At 44.5% G+C, this 19,248-nt stretch overlaps 1 protein-coding gene across 1 annotated transcript in view; it reads right to left on the bottom strand.

Moving 5' to 3' along the window:
• The window catches only part of LOC126175798 (origin recognition complex subunit 1), a 136,870-nt gene that overhangs the window by 81,943 nt on the left and 35,679 nt on the right, over nt 1-19,248 (bottom strand). Inside the window, exon 4 of the mRNA XM_049922779.1 lies at nt 37-145. Within this exon, the coding sequence (XP_049778736.1) occupies nt 37-145 (109 nt within the window). The remainder of the gene's footprint in view (nt 1-36; nt 146-19,248) is intronic.

Below are 19,248 nucleotides of genomic sequence, written 5' to 3'. Positions count from 1 at the left end.
ACAATAAATTAACTGGGGCACTTTATCACGACTTGCCTTAAAGTTTGTAAGTTTGCTTCGTTGAGCTTCCATTTGTAGCTCTCTCATCACAGAGCGTACAGTTGCTGTTTTGCCCGTACCTGGGACACCGCTGATGTACATACACCTGAAAAAGAAAAATATAGATTGATTTTATTTCTTTTTTGATGTTCTTATCATTGTGGTTGACATACCTGCAACATAGTTTTTAAATTTGACATATTCCAATAGATATGGACACTGTTTACCATTTTAATTAAATGAAATAACAAGAAGGAAAAATTAAGTGAAATGTAAGCCCACTTCAAGAAAACTGGCACTGTCATAAGGAAAAACTTAAAGGACAAACTTATATCAAATCTGTAAATTATTAAAGCACTTGTTTCATAGGAAGAATACACAGATATTAAATAGGTAACAAATGGCTGTAAAGCTCCTGAAGACATGAGAAAGTTGCTCATAAACCACCATCAACAGCAAGTACAGTAGACAAGAAGAGGAACTTAAGCTGGAGCTAAGCAATGTGCGAGTAGAGAGCCAAGCCTGTCAGTCAGTTTCTGTCCCTGGAGTCTGGATGCACTGATGTTGGGGAGAGGTATCTGTATGACTGAAATGGTGACAAATATACATTTGTAGATATTGTGCAATAAGACGGGGAAAATAAAAGCATAATAAACAGACAGTCAACATTTCAGGAAGGGAGCAAGATTTGGGGAAACTTCAGGTAGTTAACGAGAAGAGTAGTGGTCATATTAACAGAACCACACAGTAGATGCACAAACTGCCATGTTATAAGACTTTGTAAGCAGGTGAGATACGTTTCACAAGTGATCACTACAAACCAGAAGTGTCCGTTTTCTGTAGGTTCGCATATTACAAACCACACATTTTGATTAAGATCCCAAGGAACCAGAACTTGTATGGAAAATTTGATAAACTGTTGAAAGTGGATCTAAAACCTACTGGGGATAACTCCTGAAAAGAGCATCCAGAACTTACTGTTAGGGGCAGGACAATTTTGTATAAATGATAAAGCAAAATATAAGAACAAACATGATTGTTTTACCAGCATAATGCAAAATCAGCATTTTGCAAAATCTCATAAAATTCAGCATTTTCCCAGATTTGCACGTAAAAATGTCATAAATCTGGTGTGGCAGTTTATTAACACTGGTAACTGAAAATTACTGAATGCTGAAATTAGATTTCAATGCTGAGAACCGAGTAAATCTTTAAACAACAGCTGATTTTCCACACAAAGAACTATGGCTCCAGATGTGACATAAAACGAAAATATCCTACTTTCAACAATCTCCATTTGAGTAACAGTTTTAGTTGGCTCCGTTGGCATTTCCCGACACTTTTGTTCAACCTAAAATACAAAAAAATTATGCCTTTTGTGATATCTTTAATGTGGCACATCATATGAACTGCATATTTTCGTAGTGCATAAGTATAGATATGAAAAACATGAAATACGTCACTTTAGTCATGCAAACACATTACTCAATGTGTCGTCTTGCAAAATAATCTGTGCCATGTTCTATACAACAGGTCACATTATCACCATAAACATCATTCAGAAAACAGTAGAAATGATATTGAAATAAACATTCTCGGTGTTCTATTTTACTGCCAGAAACATTTGTGTGACATCAAGTGTCCAATTCTCTGCTCAGCTGATAGAACCAAACTCAGTAGGCAATGTGTTGATTTGTGTGTTTGTGAGGCTTAAGTGATGTATCTGGCGATTTTTGTATTTCTACTAGCATACTACAAAAACATGCAGTTCATTTGATGCATCACAAGATCTCCCCAAACAAAGCTGTTCTTGGTACAATGTGTTGCACAAAAATATTGGGAAATCTGACATCACAGGATAAAACCATTACCCATGTTCTTAGTTAAAATTTCAATTACCTCATTAAAAATTAAAAAAAAAGAAATTTTGATGATTAAACCAGCAAACTGTTGAGAAACCAAGATTTTAATATATTATTGTACGGAATTGTGGGAATTTGATTTGTTTGATGTTTGATATCTGATTCTCTCTCTCTCTCTCTCTCTCTCTCTCTCTCTCTCTCTCTCTCTCTCTCTCCTGCTCCCTTCCCATTTCTTTGTGTGGCTTGGCTGCAATGTATTGACACAGCCTGTAATGCACGATAATTGTTCATACATTTCATCACTAGAAGCAGTGGAACAATTGCACTTTGATAGCACTAAAAATAGGTTCAGTGCCTCTGACTATTACCTACATGCAGCAGAGACTGACAATTCTCACATAACAACAAATTTAATTTAAGATTCCACAAGGTCAAGGGAACAAACACACTGGGCTGCACCTTCAAATTAGGCTAAAAACCCCTATGGCCACAGATCATGTAATCTGTCTTCACAGCACTTGTTTCAACCCTCGGATGATAATGAAGTCTATTAATGGTGACATGGCAAAGAGCCTGTTACATGTACCAAGAAAGGCAAGTTTGGCAGTGCAAGATATTCTGAAAAGATAGAAATCCCTTTCTAATTTAGTGAAAAAAGCAAGCAGGATATAGCGTCAAATGTCTAGTGGTGTGCTGAGGGCAGTGTAGTTTTCCATGTTCAAATTTAGATTCTGGACAGCTGTTTTTAAACAATAATGAAGTGTTGATGGATCAATGGTATCACATCTCAGAAGAGGACTTTGAAGTTCTGATAATGCTTTCTTTTGAACTTTCGACATTTTATGGTTGCAAAGTTAATAGACTGTCATAAATTAAAACCAAAAATGGCATAAAATAACAAGAAGCTGGTCAAAAGAAAACCACTTTTTCCTGCACCCACTGACAGTAAAGCGAAAAATTTGTCTAGTTGGTTGGAATTTAAGGGACTGGCCAAAGAGGTCACAGCAGCCCATTGGTCAAGAAGTGGTTCATTTGGAGTTAGCGATATCTACCTGCAATTTGATTGGATTATGACGGTATGTAGGAGTGGTAAAATCTAGTCACTGAAAGCGATATTGATGCCAGAGCTGAATAATGATTTCAGGAGAGTGAAAGTATACAGGTCACACTAGTATGTGAGTCAGAGAAGATGAGGGGCTTCAAGAGCTAGCCCATGGCAAGAGAAACTCCACTCACATCCAAGCCCCTGTCAGTCTGTTTAAGGCAGTTACGGAGTAAAACATGCCTCCTACCAGGGAGAAATGTAATAGTAGAAGTAAGAAGAATTTAATTGACATCATTTGGACCATTAATAATAAAACAAGGTTAGAGAAATAGGTCGGCAATGGCTGGGGCCAGGCAAGTGCCTGTCCCTCCCACAGCTATTCCATCCCCGACTGATTACAGTCATCAAGATTTCACATTCTGTTGGGCCTGCAATGTAGTTTACAGCAGTGCTTGATCTATGGCAGTATGCACCAGTACTCTGTACCAGAACCTCTGAAGAAAAAAAATCAGAACGTCAAATTTTGAGATGTAACAACGAAAACACAATCAATTTTTGACAGTGTGAAGTAATAGGATAGATAAAAAAATCTACTCACCAAGCAGCAGTAGAAAACACACTTTCCCTTCAACCCTTCTGCTGGAAGAAGGGGCCACTGGCTCCTAAGGCTTGCCTAATCATAACTTTCTTTAATGTGTGTGTTCTTCATCGCTTGGTGAGTAGATTTTTTATCTATGTTATTAAATTTTGAGATGTGGTACAACAGAATTTTATTTTTTTACCAGTACAAATATTGTATTCACAATTTTAAGATGTGCAGAGAAGCAGTAAAATAATGTTTTAAGAATCCTACATTTCAAAAACACCTCCTCCCCCCACACACAAAAAGCTCATAGTATCAGAACCTTCTTTCTTCAAATCAAGTACTGGTATATATCATTATAGGACATAGGGAAATTAAGACCTCCAAAACTAGCTGCAATAAGGTAATGTATTCAATATTTTACATGACAGGCCTGTCTCAGCTTAGTTGCCATTCCCAAGTGACATCTACAATCATTGCAACTAGTTTTGGAGCTTTCACTTTATTACAGTCAAAGAGTTAAAAAGGATAACAGCGTCCACTATTCATTAGAGTACTATCCCTAAAACAGAAAATAATGTGAAGCAGAAAAAGGAGTTAGCCACATCAAAAACCAATTAAAAGACAGTAAAAGAGAGATGGTCAGGCAGCTATCAAAGGAGTTCGTGATGGTCCTCGTGATGTCCATACATCACTATCCAGTCAACGCCACCTCCACCCTGCGACCCCAATACCACAAGTACACCTGCCACCAGCTCTGGTGTTATTTAGTGATGTGGAATGGGCAAACTCCTGGTAGGCAGGACATTTACAAACGGGAATTTGCCCAAACCAGTTTTAAATGCCCAAAATCCACGCAATTGTAAGAAAGTACTTTTTAAAGTTTTTACTGCTAGAATGTATAATTTAAAATTTTAAAAAACCAGGGAAAGGGATGATACTCCCCATATTAAAAATTAGTAAATGTTTACACTTGCCTTTATAACTAAGTAAAAGGAGAGGTTTAAAAAGAGAGAGAGAGAGAGAGAGAGAGAGAGAGAGAGAATTCCAGCTTGATGTATCAAGGAGGGGAGCATGTTGCTGACAGCTGCTTATCATGTATAATGTCCTCTTTATTTTTAGTAGTTTCCCTCCTACTACCCTCCCCCCTCCCACACACACACACACACACACACACACACACACACACACACACACACATACACAGCATTTAACAGCTGTGTAGTGATAAGTCGGTATAAAAAACTTTGTCCTCAGGTTGTCTCTTTGTAATTTAACACATTTTATACTCTGTACCAAATCTCTGAATATTATTGAAGAATGATTAATGATAAAAAAAATTACAGAATGTATTAAACAGCTGGCATGTGTTTCTTGATGATAAATGTAATCTTAAATGTTAAACTATTGTCAATGGGAAAACAAAAAGTTTATCGTCACATGTAACAACATTATAGACAGACTATAGTTTTGTATTCTGCTCCTTTCTTTATCTACTTTTGGACAACTGCACTGCTGTGAAGATAAAATGAGAACAATAACATAAAAAAGATTTAATAACGAAGAATCAATGCCCAAGATGCTGGAATCATTCGATTCTGATACTAGTCGATTGCTAGAGAATCCACAATTCTTGGAATTGTGGAATCAGAATCGGTACATGACACATCCCTAACTGAAATCATTAGGGATAAACTTTTTTTTACTCTCTTTCCAGTTATCCTAAGTATATATTAGTGCTACAACTATCACTGCAAATATGTAGTAGGTCAAAATTTCAACAATGTAGGAAAAGACAGATTCCCACTTACGATAAAGAAGACATGTCCAGTTGCAGACAGGCACAATTAAAACACAGTCACATATAGCTTTTGGCCACAGCCTTTTGTGGTTACTTAGTTAACTGGTATTGGCAACAATGGTCTGGTCATCTGACAGTCATTCATGCCTATGTGGCAGAATGAGAAGCAACGTAACTTTGTCTCTGTGTTATTTACAGCATTGTAGACAATAGGTTATTGAACAATTGCAAGATGGTTAAGAAAAAAGAAAGGAATATCTTCTAAATATTGTTTTAAGGAATACAAACAGTAATGTTCTAACAAAATGGAAAAGCACATGGGAAAGTATTTCAAGTGCCCTCATAATCTGAAAAAAGTGCTAGAGTTTGGATAGTGATTGAGAACAACTTTTTAATTTTTTTACACTAGTATAAGTAAAAATACTACCTACAGGCTAGCTACTTAACATAGACTATACTTTTTTTTCAAAAAATACTTCTAAACTAGTCATTTTCTTTTATTTTTATTATGTACTACTCCATGAGTTGTTCTTATTAAAGATGTAAAAGTTGTGTTTACAGTCCAATTTATTTCCACTGATAACTCTCCCCTAACTCTCAAGCAGCTTTTTCAACTTGGTAACCCAACCGTGAAGAAGCAGTGTTGCAAAACACCTTTTTCAATACAAAGTATCAGCTTAAATTTTTTTTATAAGTGCCGCTTATCAATTAAACTTTAAAACGCATAAATGCCTGGGCAACACTACTGGCCTAGCCACTGAGCATCTCAGCAATGGTCCACCAGCTGCTGCTCTTCTGGCTGCAGCCCAAAGCTGCTCCCGGCCTCCTGCTCTTTTGCCTCTGAGATGCAGACATGGCCAGCCTCCTTCACGGAGGTTGTGCCCTACTCTTTTGGCACTCACTTCTCCTCCTGCTCCTCACACCTAATGTGTTTTGCATCTTTCCACACTGCCTCATTATCGTGCTCCACACACATGCCATGGCAACACCCTACCTGTTGCTGCTGGCCTCCCACTTCAGCCACCACCTATCACCTCTTCTCCGCTCTTTCACTTGTTTCCTTTCTGCATCTTCCTCTGCCAAAATCACTGTGCTGGCTGCCTCCTGTCTTGGTTTGGTCTCCACTGCAGCCAGCCACCCTGTCTCTGATATGGCTTGCCCCATTGCTACTGACGCCAGCCTGGTTCCCACGGAAATAGCTTCTCTCTGCACCATGTGGATGGAGAGGTTTGTATGGGCGCACAATGGCAAAGTTTTCAGTGCCCGCTCAAAACCAGATTCAGATGGGTGTCAACAAAATACCCAGAACAGGAAGATAAAACAGAACATATATCACAGGTAACAAAGGTTGGAAAACTACATGCATACCCACAATAAAGTATGGGATGAAGCATGGCGTCAGCAATAAAACATGGACTACGCAGGAAGAAAGTGGTAGGAGGAGCTAAAACAATGTAGCAGATGGAACCGGCTGGCTGACTGCAAGGAAAAAAGGGGAGGAGCCAGCCACTCTGCAATACACTAAAACCTTCAGCTTAAAAGTTTAGGCCAGATTCCAGACACATTGCAAAAATTTAAAACCCTAGATACACTTGTGTCATCATCAGCTAAAATAGAGGGCAGATCCCCACCAAATTTTGCTTCTGCCCTTGCATCACAGTATAAAATACATTCCATTAAAATGTGGCGGACAGGGATGTGCACACAACAAGCATCACAAAATGGGGGATCCTCCCACTGTAATAGAAAGCTATGTGTGAGAGGACAGTGCCCGATCTGAAGATGCGTGAGGGTCATTTCATCCCACCTGAGCAACTGGCAGGAGGAGCGCCATGGCCGAGTTGTTGACTTCACCAATTGCAGCTTATTGGCCGTCACCACCAGCCATTCTTCCTCCCACAACTGCATGCACTTCCTGTGGAGTGCAGAAATGACAGACAGCAAGGGAATAGGATACTGCGCCACATCCTGCTCTCTGCAGGCCTCCTTGGCAGCCCGATAGGCCTCTTCATTGCCCCATATTCCGAAATGACCTGGCACCCAGCAGAATGACACCTGCTTACCCTGCCATTGGAGCAAGTACAGTTGGTCATATATCAGCTGGACCAGCTCCTCAGCTGGGTACAGATTCTGCAATGATTGTAAGGCACTAAGGGAATCGGGGAAGATGAGAAACCGATTGCTCCGAATACGATTCATCTGCTCCAGTGCCTTCAGGATCGCGTGAAAATGGTATATTCAACAGGCAGGTGAATCCTGTTGATCAGGGAACACGACAGAACAGCCAAGGAAATTCCCTCGTTTGGAGCCATTGGTGTACACAACAGTAAAACCATGATGCATATCTAAAATGTTAAAAAATAGAGAAAAATGTTAAAAAATAGAGAATGGAATGTAAAATATGGCATACTATCTTTCTTAAAATTAGTCAAATCCAAAATAAGTCTGGGTTTCTGGTGGAGCCAAGGTGGAAATCTGCTCCAACCTAGACGTAAAACATTTAAAAAATGGCTCTGAGCACTATGCGACTTAACTTCTGAGGTCATCAGTCGCCTCGTATAAAACATTAATGCCAGCCATATCCATCTCAGAAATGCAATCCTGTGCGCGAATCCCACAGGACCTCGTTGATCGTTGCCGGTTATGAAAAACCGTGCCAGAGGAAGCTGAGCAACGGTATGGTATGCACGTGTGTATGGTGTGGACATAGTTTCATATGCCTGGCTCACCGTAAGTAGACGTCGCTACATACGAAGTGTTGGTTAACTAGCCTCTGCACAGAGGCTAGGTATGGGGCTTGTCCTGAACGCCTCAGTGGCCAACCTAATTCCTTCATGGTTCACAACGTCCAACATCTTTAAATTAGAAGGTCTTGCGGACCCATACACCATGCACCCATAATCGAGCCGAGATTGCACAAATGTCCCGTAAAACTACAGCAGACAAATCCTGTCTGCTCCCCAAGTACTGTAGCTAAACATTTTAAAATACTTAAGGCCTTAAGTGACCGTTTTTTCAGGTCTCTAAGATGAGGTAATCACGTAAACTTTGAGTCAAAAATGAGCCCTAGAAATCTCACTGTGTCTTTAAAAGTAAGGACAGTGTCCCTCATCCTCAATTCAAGAAAGGTGAAAACTGAATGAGAACAGTGAAAAAGAACACACACGGACTTCATGGTGGAAAACTTAAAACAACTCTTCTGAACCCATTCATCCAAATGTATAAGAGTAAGTTGCAACTGATGCGTTGTCGTTGCGAGGTTTGAAGAAGAGGAAAACACAGAGAAATCATCCACAAACAAGGAGCACTGGACAGGACTTTTCGCTATGGACGTAATGCTATTAATAGCTATGGCATAGACAGTCACACTTAAAACGCTGCCTTGAGGGGGACTGTTCTCCTGCTCAAAGCGATCAGACAGGACATAACTGAGTCGGTATCTAAAATAACGTGTTGAGAGGAAGGACTGAATAAAAATGTGAAATGAAGATGCTCCAGGTTGAGACACCTCCAAGTACTATCATAGGCCTTCTCAATGTCAAAAAATACACCTAGAAGGTGATGACAGCATAGGAAAGCTTGTTGTGTAGCCACCTACAGGAGGGGAGGGCAAGGTTATCAAAGGTGGAACAAAACCTCCTGAACCCATAATGAAAGCAACTAAGGAGCTGCCGGGGTTCTAAGATCCAGACAAAGCAACGTTTGACCATCCGCACCAAGGTCTTTCCCATGTAACTAGTGAGGGAAACAATACGGTACCTACTTGGGCATGTGCCGTTTTTCCCAGGTTTTAAAGGGGAATTAAAACTGCCTCATACCATGAGTCAGGAAAGCAACCTGACGCCCAAATGGCATTAAAAAGTGCGAGGAGGATATCTTTATTGTGCCCTGTGAGGTGCCGTAGCATACTGTCTGTAATGGATCCTGTCGTGACCACGGGATGTGTCACAAACTGCAGACAATGTAGAATCCAGTTCCCACATGGAGAATGCGCAGTTTTAAACTTCATTACAGGTGGACTGAAAGTCCAAACTACACCTCTCAGCAACCGCTCTATGGCACTGAAAATCCGAATCCTGAATGGCTGTTGCAGTGACTGTGGCAAAATAGGCCACCATAGTCTGGGCAATGTCTCATGGATCCATGTGGAGAGTGCCCTCTCCCAGAAATTCTCCTGATGGTCTCCCACACAATGGAACATTTGGTGGAACGACTAATGGTGTTCAGGAACTGTTGCCACAACCTCTTCTTGCTCTCTCAAATAATTTGGCGACATTTTGCCCTCGCCACTCGAAAGGCTGCAACACTCTCGGCAGTTGGCCGACACTTGAACCTACGCAGAGTCACAGGCGTGATCCTGATTGCAGAGCAGCATTCAGCACTCCACTAAGGGACAGGCTCCCTCTTCTGGTGGCCCGTGGACTGTGGAATGGATGCTGCAGTGGCGTTGTTTAGCATTTTGGTAATACGATCCACCCATGCCTCGACATTCGCACAGTGTTCGAACTGGGCCAACTGGTTATAAAGTGTCTAGTCAGCTCTACTGAGCACCCATCGCAGCGGTTTCCTTTTGGGACCTACACCATCTGGCAGGTGAATCCAGATAGGGAAGTGATCACTTCCGTGCAAGTCATCGACCACTTCCTATTGAACACTGTAGGCAAGAGCTGGAGAGCAAAGCGAGAGATCAACCCAGTTGTTGTGCAGAAGTGAGGGCTCTGTCCCACATTTAGCAAGTATGCACAGGACGACAGGAGAAGTCTCTTAATTGTTCTACCCCTGGGACAGATAACTGCAGAGCCCCAAAGCACATTCTGGGCATTAAAATCACCACAGTTTATGAACAGCTGGGGGAATTGTGTAATAAAGTCGGTGAGGGCCTCTTCATCAAGTGCATCATGTGAGGGCAAGTAAAGGGAACATACAGTCAATGGATGACACACCTGCACAGACACAGCAACAGCTTGTAAAGTCGTCGTAAGTGAGAGAGGCGAGGAGTGGCAGTCCGTCCTGATGAAAACATCTACGTCTCCTCTAGCTCTCTCTCCACGCAGGTTGTCCTTTTTGTGGAGTGTATAGCCTTGTAGTGCAGGGAAGTATGAGGGATGGAAATAAATCTCCTGGAGACACATACACAGTGGTCTACCCTGAGAGAGTAGACAAAGTTCCTCCACATGCGTCCTGAACCCCTGCAAGTTCCACTGAAGTATGGGAGCCATCTATGGTGGGGGTTGCACCTTCATCCTGTTTTCTGACAGTGGGGGACAGAAGCAGGTGGAGGGGAAGTCGTGTGGCGAGATGATTGCCCCACACACTTCATACTCCATCAGCTCTGGTGAAGAGTCAGATGAATCATCATGTAAAATGACATTGACATGATCAGACAGTTTACCACATGATTTGACCTGCTGTTGCTGCTTTATAGGAGCTTTTTGCAGTTTGGTGGGCTTCAGCGGAGCTGATGCGGGAGTGGTAATGGCCGTTCTGGGCTTCTGAACAGCCTCAGCTGTTGGGAAGTGCCAGGGGCTGGCCCAAGTTGGCCACTGTACCTTTGTCTGCCATTTGAGTAGAGGCTACAGGCTGTGAAACACTTGCTGCCTCGAAAGTGCACTGACACTGACACTGACACTGAAGCATGCCCAGAGTTTACAGTGATAGTGGATTGGTGGCGCTTAGCAGTCCCCAGCTCAGGAACCCCGGGGTCGCCAAGGCTGTACCCAGCAAATGAATGCAGAGCCCCTGAGGATTCTCCGCACCAGCCTGGTTGCTGTCAGCCCTGACACCACCAGCACCGTCCTAGTTGCTGCCATGTTTGATGCCGGCTGGCTGGCCCTGCAGCCTATCTCCATGTACCTCCGGGCAGCACAATGTTCTCCCGCATGCCAACCCACAACTCCACAAGTTTCCTCACTCTGTCTCATGCACACACGCTGCCCGAGCTTTCCTTGTGTCCCCTGGCTACTGTGTCGCAAGCACTCACATCCTCCACCATCACTTTCAAATCACATCCCATGTTCTGTTTTTTTCCTGTTGACAGGCGACTCTCCAGCATCTCCGGCATACACCTCACCTTCTACAGGTCCTCACACTGTGCAGCTGTGGCATGGCCACCATCCCTGGCTGGTTCCATCTAGCCACCAGTAGCTTTTTCTGGCACTTTCAGTGCTGCCTTCATGGAAGTTCCATTACAAGCCTTGTCCTTGACTCTCCTGCTGCAATCGGCAGCCTGGCTGCCCTTCCAAGACGATGACATGCCATCTCTTCTTCCGCCGCAGCCACACTTCATGCTGTCTGCCTCCTTCCTAGTGGGGACCTATCTTACGATGGCTGCTGCGCAATCTGCAGGGACAGGACTTTGGTATAAGCAGAGGTATGCCCCTGCATTCTTGGTCATTTCTCTTTCTGTTGGTTGGTTGGTTTAAAGGGGGGGGGGGGGAGAGGGGAGGGACCAAATTGCTAGGTAATTGGTCCCTCATTCATATTAAAATAATTCCACAAGGGTGGGAGTAAAATAACTGAGACGTACAAAACACAGCTGGAAGAAAGGAGAAAACCAAAATAATGACAGAAAGGCAACAAACACTAAAATTGGCAAAATCAGACAAGAAAGTAGAGAGACGCAAGAAACATTTAGAAGAGATCAAAACAAGAGAGCAGATTACCATGGCTGGCTGACCATGAGAATATGAAGGACGTGAGCTAAAACTTAGATCAAATGATAAAACACACCCTCATGACTAAAACGTAAAACTAAAGCTGCTGTCGAGGCATTGTCACCCAACACCAAAAGTAGGGAGCTGGGAAAGTTAAAAGTCCGCCTCAGAGTGGCTAAAAGTGGAAAGTCCAGCAAGATGTGGACGACCGTTATTTGTGAGCCACAGTGACACCTAGCTGGGTCCTTGCGACGGAGGAGGTAACCATGTGTTAGCCACGTATGGCCAATGCGGAGCCAGCAGAGGACAACTGATTCCCTGTGAGAGGAGCACATGGAAAGCTTCCACACATTCGTAGTCTCCTTAATGACACACAGTTTGCTGTGCATACTGTTATGCCATTCCATCTCCCAAAGCCAAAAAACCGTGTGGCGTAAGACAGAGCAGAGGTCAGTTTTGAAGATGCCCACCTCGAGAAGTGGTTTCCATATAGCCTGTTTGACTAGCCTGTTGGAAAGTCCATTGCCTGGGATTCCAACATGTCCTGGGGTCCACACAAACACCACTGAATGACGGGACCGCTCCAGGGCATAGATGGAATCTTGAATGGACGCTATCAAAGGATGGCGAGGGTAGCACTGGTTGATAGCTTGTAGGCTGCTCAAGGAATCAGTACACAGCATAAATGACTTGCCAGGGCATGAGTGGCTGTGTTCAAGAGCATGAGATATGGCCACCAGCTCTGCAGTGAAAATACTGCAGCCATCTGGCAAGGAGTGGTGTTCAATATGTCCTCCATGAACATACGCAAAGCCTATGTGACCATCAGGGGTTAAGCTGTCAGTGTAAACCACTTCATGGCCTCGGTACATGTCGAGAATCAAGAGGAAGTGATAGTGGAGAGCCCCAGGCTTAATGGAGTCCTTAGGGCCATGTGAAAGGTCCAGAAGAATCTGTGGCCTAGGTGTACACCATGGAGGTGTATGTGAATGGACCTCCAGGAGAGGTGGTAATGGGAAGGACTCCACTTCAGACAGAAGGGACCAGATGTGAACCGCAATCTTAAGCCCTGACCTGGGCCGCTGATGTGACAGATGAGCCGCCATGGTTGGGAAAAGGAGACAGTAATTCGGATGTGCAGGAGAACTACGAATGTGTGCAACATAACTGGTGACTAACTATCAATGGAGGGACTCTGGCCTACACCAAGACACTGGTCACCGGACTTGTTCTACAAACCGAGCGAGGTGGCGCAGTGGTTAGACACTGGACTCGCATTCGAGAGGACGACGGTTCAATCCCGCGTCCGGCCATCCTAATTTAGGTTTTCCGTGATTTCCCTAAATCACTCCAGGCAAATGCCGGGATGGTTCCTCTGAAAGGGCACGGCCGACTTCCTTCCCCATCCTTCCCTAATCCGATGAGACCGATGACCACGCTGTCTGGTTTCCTTCCCCAAACAACCAACCAACCAACCAACTTGTTCTACAAGCTCCTGTTGCTAGGCAAATGCCACAGTGGTGCACTGGGTTGAGTAAACACAATGCTGAGGCACCGCCAAACTGTAAACCAGACTCCCATAGTCAAGGCAGGATTGAACAAGGGCTCTGTAGAGTTGCAGCAGCATAGAGCGATCTGCACCCCAGTTGGTGTTGCTCAGGCAGCGGAGGGCATTGAGGTGCTGACAGCACTTCCGCTTAAGCTGACAAAGGTCAGGTAGCCAAGTCAATCGGGCATCGAAAACCATTCCTAAGAATCGATAAGTCTCCACTACAGTGAGTGGATCATCATTAAGGTAAAGTTCTGGTTCTGGATGAACAGTGAGACGCCAACAGAAATGCACGACACACGACTTTGCGGCTGAAAACTGGGCTGGAGCCCATGACTGCACCTTGTGAATGTCTTTCCGTAGGTGCTGCTCAGCAATGTCAGTAAAGGAGGAGCAGTACAAAATACAGAAGTCATCCGCATACAGAGAAGGTGCGACTGACGGCCCCACAGCTGTTACTAAACATAGCCATTAAAAATAGAGACACACTCAATACGGAGCCCTGCGGGACGCCATTCTCCTGAATCCGGAGGGGGGGGGGGGGGGGACTATGGGAGGCACCAACTTGGACATGGAAAGTACGGAACAACAGGAAGGTTTGGATAAAAATCGGGAGTGGGCCCCGGAGACCCCACTCATACAATGTGGCGAGGATATGATGTCGCCAGGTCATGTCGTATACTTTATGAAAGTCAAAAAAGATGGCAATCAGATGTTGACATCTGGAAAACGCTTCTTGGATGGCAGACTCGAAGGACACAAGATTATCAGTGGTAGAGTGATCCTGGCGGAAGCTGCCCTGACACGGAGCCAGTAGGCCACGTGACTCCAGAACCCAACCCAAATGCTGACACACCAAACATTCCAGCAACTTGCAAAGAAAGTTGGTGAGGCTGATGGGACAGTAGCTATCCATGGGTTAGGGCACCGGAATGATGGTGCTCTCCCACCATTGTGATGGAAAGACACCATCGCACCAGATCCAGTTGAACATGACGAGGAGATGTCGCTTGTAGTCAGATGAGAGATGTTTAGTCATCTGATCCAGGAGCTGTGTCGGGGCAATGTGCAAGGGCGCTGAGGAGCTCCCACTCTGTAAATGGGGCGTTAGAGGGTTCACTGTGGTGTGTAGTGAACACGAGGACATTCCTTACCATCCGCCGTTTGAGGGTGGGAAAGGCTGGGGGTAGTTCTCCGACCCAGAGGCTCGAGCATAATGCTCAGCAAAGTGCTCGGCAATCACATTTGCGTCGCTAGATAACACGCCATTGATGTTAATGCCAGGGAAACCTGTTGGGGTCTGGTACCCAAAACGACATCTGATCTTCGTCCAGACTTAGGAAGGTGACGTATGGCACCCAATGGTCGACACATACCTCTCCCAACACTCCTGTTTCCGCCATTTTGTGAGCTGGCAAACACGAACATGGAGCAGCTTAAATGCTATTAGGTGCTCTAGGGAACTGTGCCGCTTGCAATGCTGCAGAGCTTGCTGACACTCTTTAATTGCTTCAGTGACTCAAGGATTGTCTTTCGACGGGGCACCCTAAAGAAGGAGAGATCGCATGTTCCGCTGCAGAAACGATTGTTGTAGTGACCTTCTCAACACCAACATTGATGGCACCATGTGGGGGACATTCAGCAGTGACAGCAGAGGTGAAGGCTTCCCAGTCTGCCTTGTTTAAAACCCATCTGGGTAGGTGCCCGTGGGCACGACGTTGGGGGAGTGACAGGTCGTCATGTGCTCTCCAGTGGATAGATGGGAGAAGGCCAGGACTGCAAACCGAGAGATCAATGGCTGTATATTTGCCATGTGCCACGCTGAAATGTGTTGGGGCACCTGTATTTAAGAGGCAGAGGCCGAGTTGTGACCATAAATTTTCAACCCTCCTACCTTGGCCAGTAAGCATGGTGCCACACCACAAGGGGTTATGCGCATTAAAATATCCCAAAAGTAGGAAAAGTTTACAGAGTTGATCAATCTGTGCACCCAATATGGGAGGGGTACTGCACCATCTGGAGGAAGATATACATTGCAGACAGTTATTTCATGTGTCGTCCTTATCCTGACAGCCACAGCTTCAAAAGGGTCTGAAGGGGCACAGGTTCACTACATACTGAGTTCAGGACATAGACGCGAACTCCACCTGGCACTCTATTATAGTCACTACAGTTCCTATAATATACCTTATAGCCGCAGAGGGCAGGGGTCCGCATTGCTGGGAACCAGGTTTCCTGGAGGACAATAAGAAAGCAGGTGTAAAGCTTAACAGTTGCTTTAGCTCAGCCAGGTGGTGGAAAAAAAACAGCCGCAATTCCACTGGAGGATTATGTAATTGTGAGACTGGAAAGGCATGAAACACTCAATGAGGCAGTCGACGCCTCAGGTTCACCTGCTGCCACCAGATCAGTACCTGTGCAATCGACATCCATTGTGTCTGACGGCCCAGCAAGATCTAGGTCCTCAATGGATGCCAGAATCTCCACCTCATACTCAAAGACACAGTGTTTGTAGGTAGTGGTGGTGTGGGTGCCACCGCAGTGCCTTGGTTCTTGGGGGTCCTTTTCTTTTTAGGTTTCTCTCACTGCTGCTTAGGTTTGTCTGGCTGGGAGGGCTTCACTGATTCAGTCTCAGGGACTGAGGAGGACCCTGAAGCCCTACGACCAGCTACCTGTGGTTGCTTCAGCCACTGGAGGTTGTCAACTTTCCACTGGTAGGAACCTGTGAAGGGAGTGACCCCAGGGATCCCTTCATTGTGAGAGGAGCCGAAGACGACTTGCACATCTCCGATGGTTGGGGGGGAGTTGCTCCTGAAGTACGTTGTGCAGGAGTAACAGGGAGGGAAGCGCCCCCCCCCCCCCCCCCCCCCCACCATCAAGGGAGGCAGATGGAGTCTGATGGCTCTGAGAGCCAACTTTATGCGGCAGAACAGAAGATGGTAGAACTGTTGTCATAGCGGCATCGTAGGTTGATGTCATATGCACATGATGTAGCCTCTCATATTTTCTCTAAGCCTCTGTGTAGGTCATTTGTTCCAGGGTCTTGTATTCCATTATTTTTCCTTCTTTCTGAAGAATCTGCAGTCTGGTGAGCGAGGCGAATGGTGCTCTCTGCAGTTGACACAGATGGGAGGTGGAGCACAGGGAGTACTGGGATGTGAAGGATGTCCACAATCCTGACAGCTGATGCTGGCAGTACAGTGGGAAGACATATGGCCGATCTTCCAGCACTTAAAGCACCACATCGAGGGAGGAAGATACATGGCTTTACAGCCTTCTCGGGTAATGTGTCACCCTTGAAGGCCAAGATAAAGGCACAGGTGGCAACCTGATTATCCCACGGACCCCGCTGAATGCGCCGGATGAAATGGACACCTTGCCACTCTAAATTGAAACGCAGCTCATCGGCAGACTGCAAATGAAGGTTCCTGTGAAATATGATACCCTGGACCATATTTAAGCTATTAAGGGGTGTGATGGAAACAGAAACATCCCCCAGCTTGTCACAAGCGAATAGTGCCCATGACTGGGCAGAAGATGCTGTTTTCATCAGGACTGACCCTGACCGCATTTTGGACAAGCCCTCCACCTCCCCAAACTTGTCCTCTAAATGCTCCACAAAAACTGAGGTTTCACTGACAAGAAAGATTCCTCATCAACTCTTGTACATACGAGGTACCGGGGTGAATAAGCTATGCTGCCATCCTAAGCCTGGCATTCCTCCCATGGTGTGGCCAGGGGGGAGCGATGTGGGGTCATATTTTTTAGCATTGAAGTTGACCTTGACCGCTTAGAGACTGCTGGTGTTTGACCACCAGCAAAAGATGGCGTACTATGCTTCATGCCTCCTTGGCATACATGGGGAGTTAATGATGTGGGCATCAGCAGAGCAATCCCTGTGTGGTCAGGGGGCTACAACCAACAGGGTACATGGTGGCCCCACCACAACGGACTGCCTACCATGCTGGATATAAGGTGCAAACGATCTAAGAAGTCCATTACGTTGACAGTGCAGAAAGTGATACTGCAGAGATGATGGAGGGAAACACCCTCAGGAGGTGACCTCGCCCAACAGCTGGAGAATGAGCGGAAGTGCAGATCCACGTCGACGAAGGATGCAAGAGGTCTCAGCACGTGATGGACACTATGCACCATGTAAGGTGACCTTCCCCAACTGGCTTGCCCTTCAGGAAAATTTTGAAAGACAGAGGTCAAACACTACAGGGGAGCATCATATAAAGGCCGAAACGTGTGAGACTCCTTTCAGTTGCCTCTTACGACAGGCAGGAATACCTCGGGCCTATTCTAACTCCCGGAACCACAGGGTCGTCTCTTTCTGTCATGACTTCTGTACCCAGTGGGGTGCCGGGTTGCTCCTCCTGCAGACCCAGTTACGCTTCTTGCCAGTACATTCCACATTTGGATTCAGTGCTACTGTTAAGAGGCTCAACAATAGCAAGCACCTTCCACAGACAGTATCTGCAGCAACAACGGTGGCGCTGCTATCAGGGACTGCCTTGCATCCGCGTGCCATGTGCTTAATAAGAGCCTGTGAATATCCCTCCGCCATGGCATACTTAAGCTGAAATGCGATCTCAATTAGCCAGTTGCAGTTGCCGCTCCATTCCAAGCCACTTGGGACCAGTATGCTGCATTGTTCTACTATGCCACCCAAAATTCACCAGCACTCTCCCTGGGCCCCAGTGCTACAGTGTAGTCGTGCAGCAGCAATTACATCATGGCCCACGATACAATATGCTTTTGATTTTGCCACTTTCATACTAGATAAAGGACAATCATTTTCTGCTACTATTATCTTTTGTGGAGCTTGACTTTTATGTTGTGAGGCTGCAATAAATGTTCACTGTGATATAAACTGTGGAAAAATTACTCATCTGTGTGCAGTACACCTACAGAGAAAAACTTATACTGTAAGACTACTTTCAAAATGTCCTGCAGAGACAACCCCCCACCCCCCCTCGCTCTCTCTCTCTCTCTCTCTCTCTCTTTTAATGGATCAAACATGATCACCAACACCTGTTTGTTATTTAGTATTTATAATTTCTGCAAGGTCCTTGAATTATTATGTTTGTAATGTATGTATATTCAGGAACATTTTATGTTTGTATAAACACCGTCATTCTGGAATATTCAATGTTTGTAGAACTAGCTTCACTCTCCGTACAGGAAGCCAGTTTCTTCTGGCAGTATTCATAATAAATGTGTTTTCAGTGCATTTCATTTAGGACTCCGATGTTGGATTTGGAATTGAATGTGGTTATAACATGACAGTATGACACTAGGACTGTAAACAGCATATACAAAGACTTTATGACGTAATAGTAGTACAGAAAAAAAGTCAAGTAGAAAGCTACATGTACCTTTATACCCTAAATATGCTAGAGCACATTAATTATCTCTTGGGTAATGTATAGTTTCCGAATTAAATAAAGAACTTTCCATTGTACAGCTACTTCTATTCCATTGCTTAATTAATTAATTAATTAATTAATTAATTCACTATTAAAATATCTTCACATAAACTCTCTAATGGGTTTTATAACAATAACATTAGAAGTAACAAAATAATTCCCATAAAAATTGTGTGATCTTGTTTAGGGTTTAGAATAGAGTTTTATATTCTGGTGCATAATTCTATAACAATAAATAATGTGAAAGAATTTAGGTTATTGCACTTCACTTTTTTAAATAATTG

Source organism: Schistocerca cancellata, chromosome 3 (genome assembly GCF_023864275.1).
Source record: "Schistocerca cancellata isolate TAMUIC-IGC-003103 chromosome 3, iqSchCanc2.1, whole genome shotgun sequence".
Classification (NCBI taxonomy): Eukaryota; Metazoa; Arthropoda; class Insecta; order Orthoptera; family Acrididae; genus Schistocerca; species Schistocerca cancellata.
The sequence above is the reverse complement of the archived record's forward strand: the minus strand, read 5'-3'. Positions and strand labels throughout refer to the sequence as shown.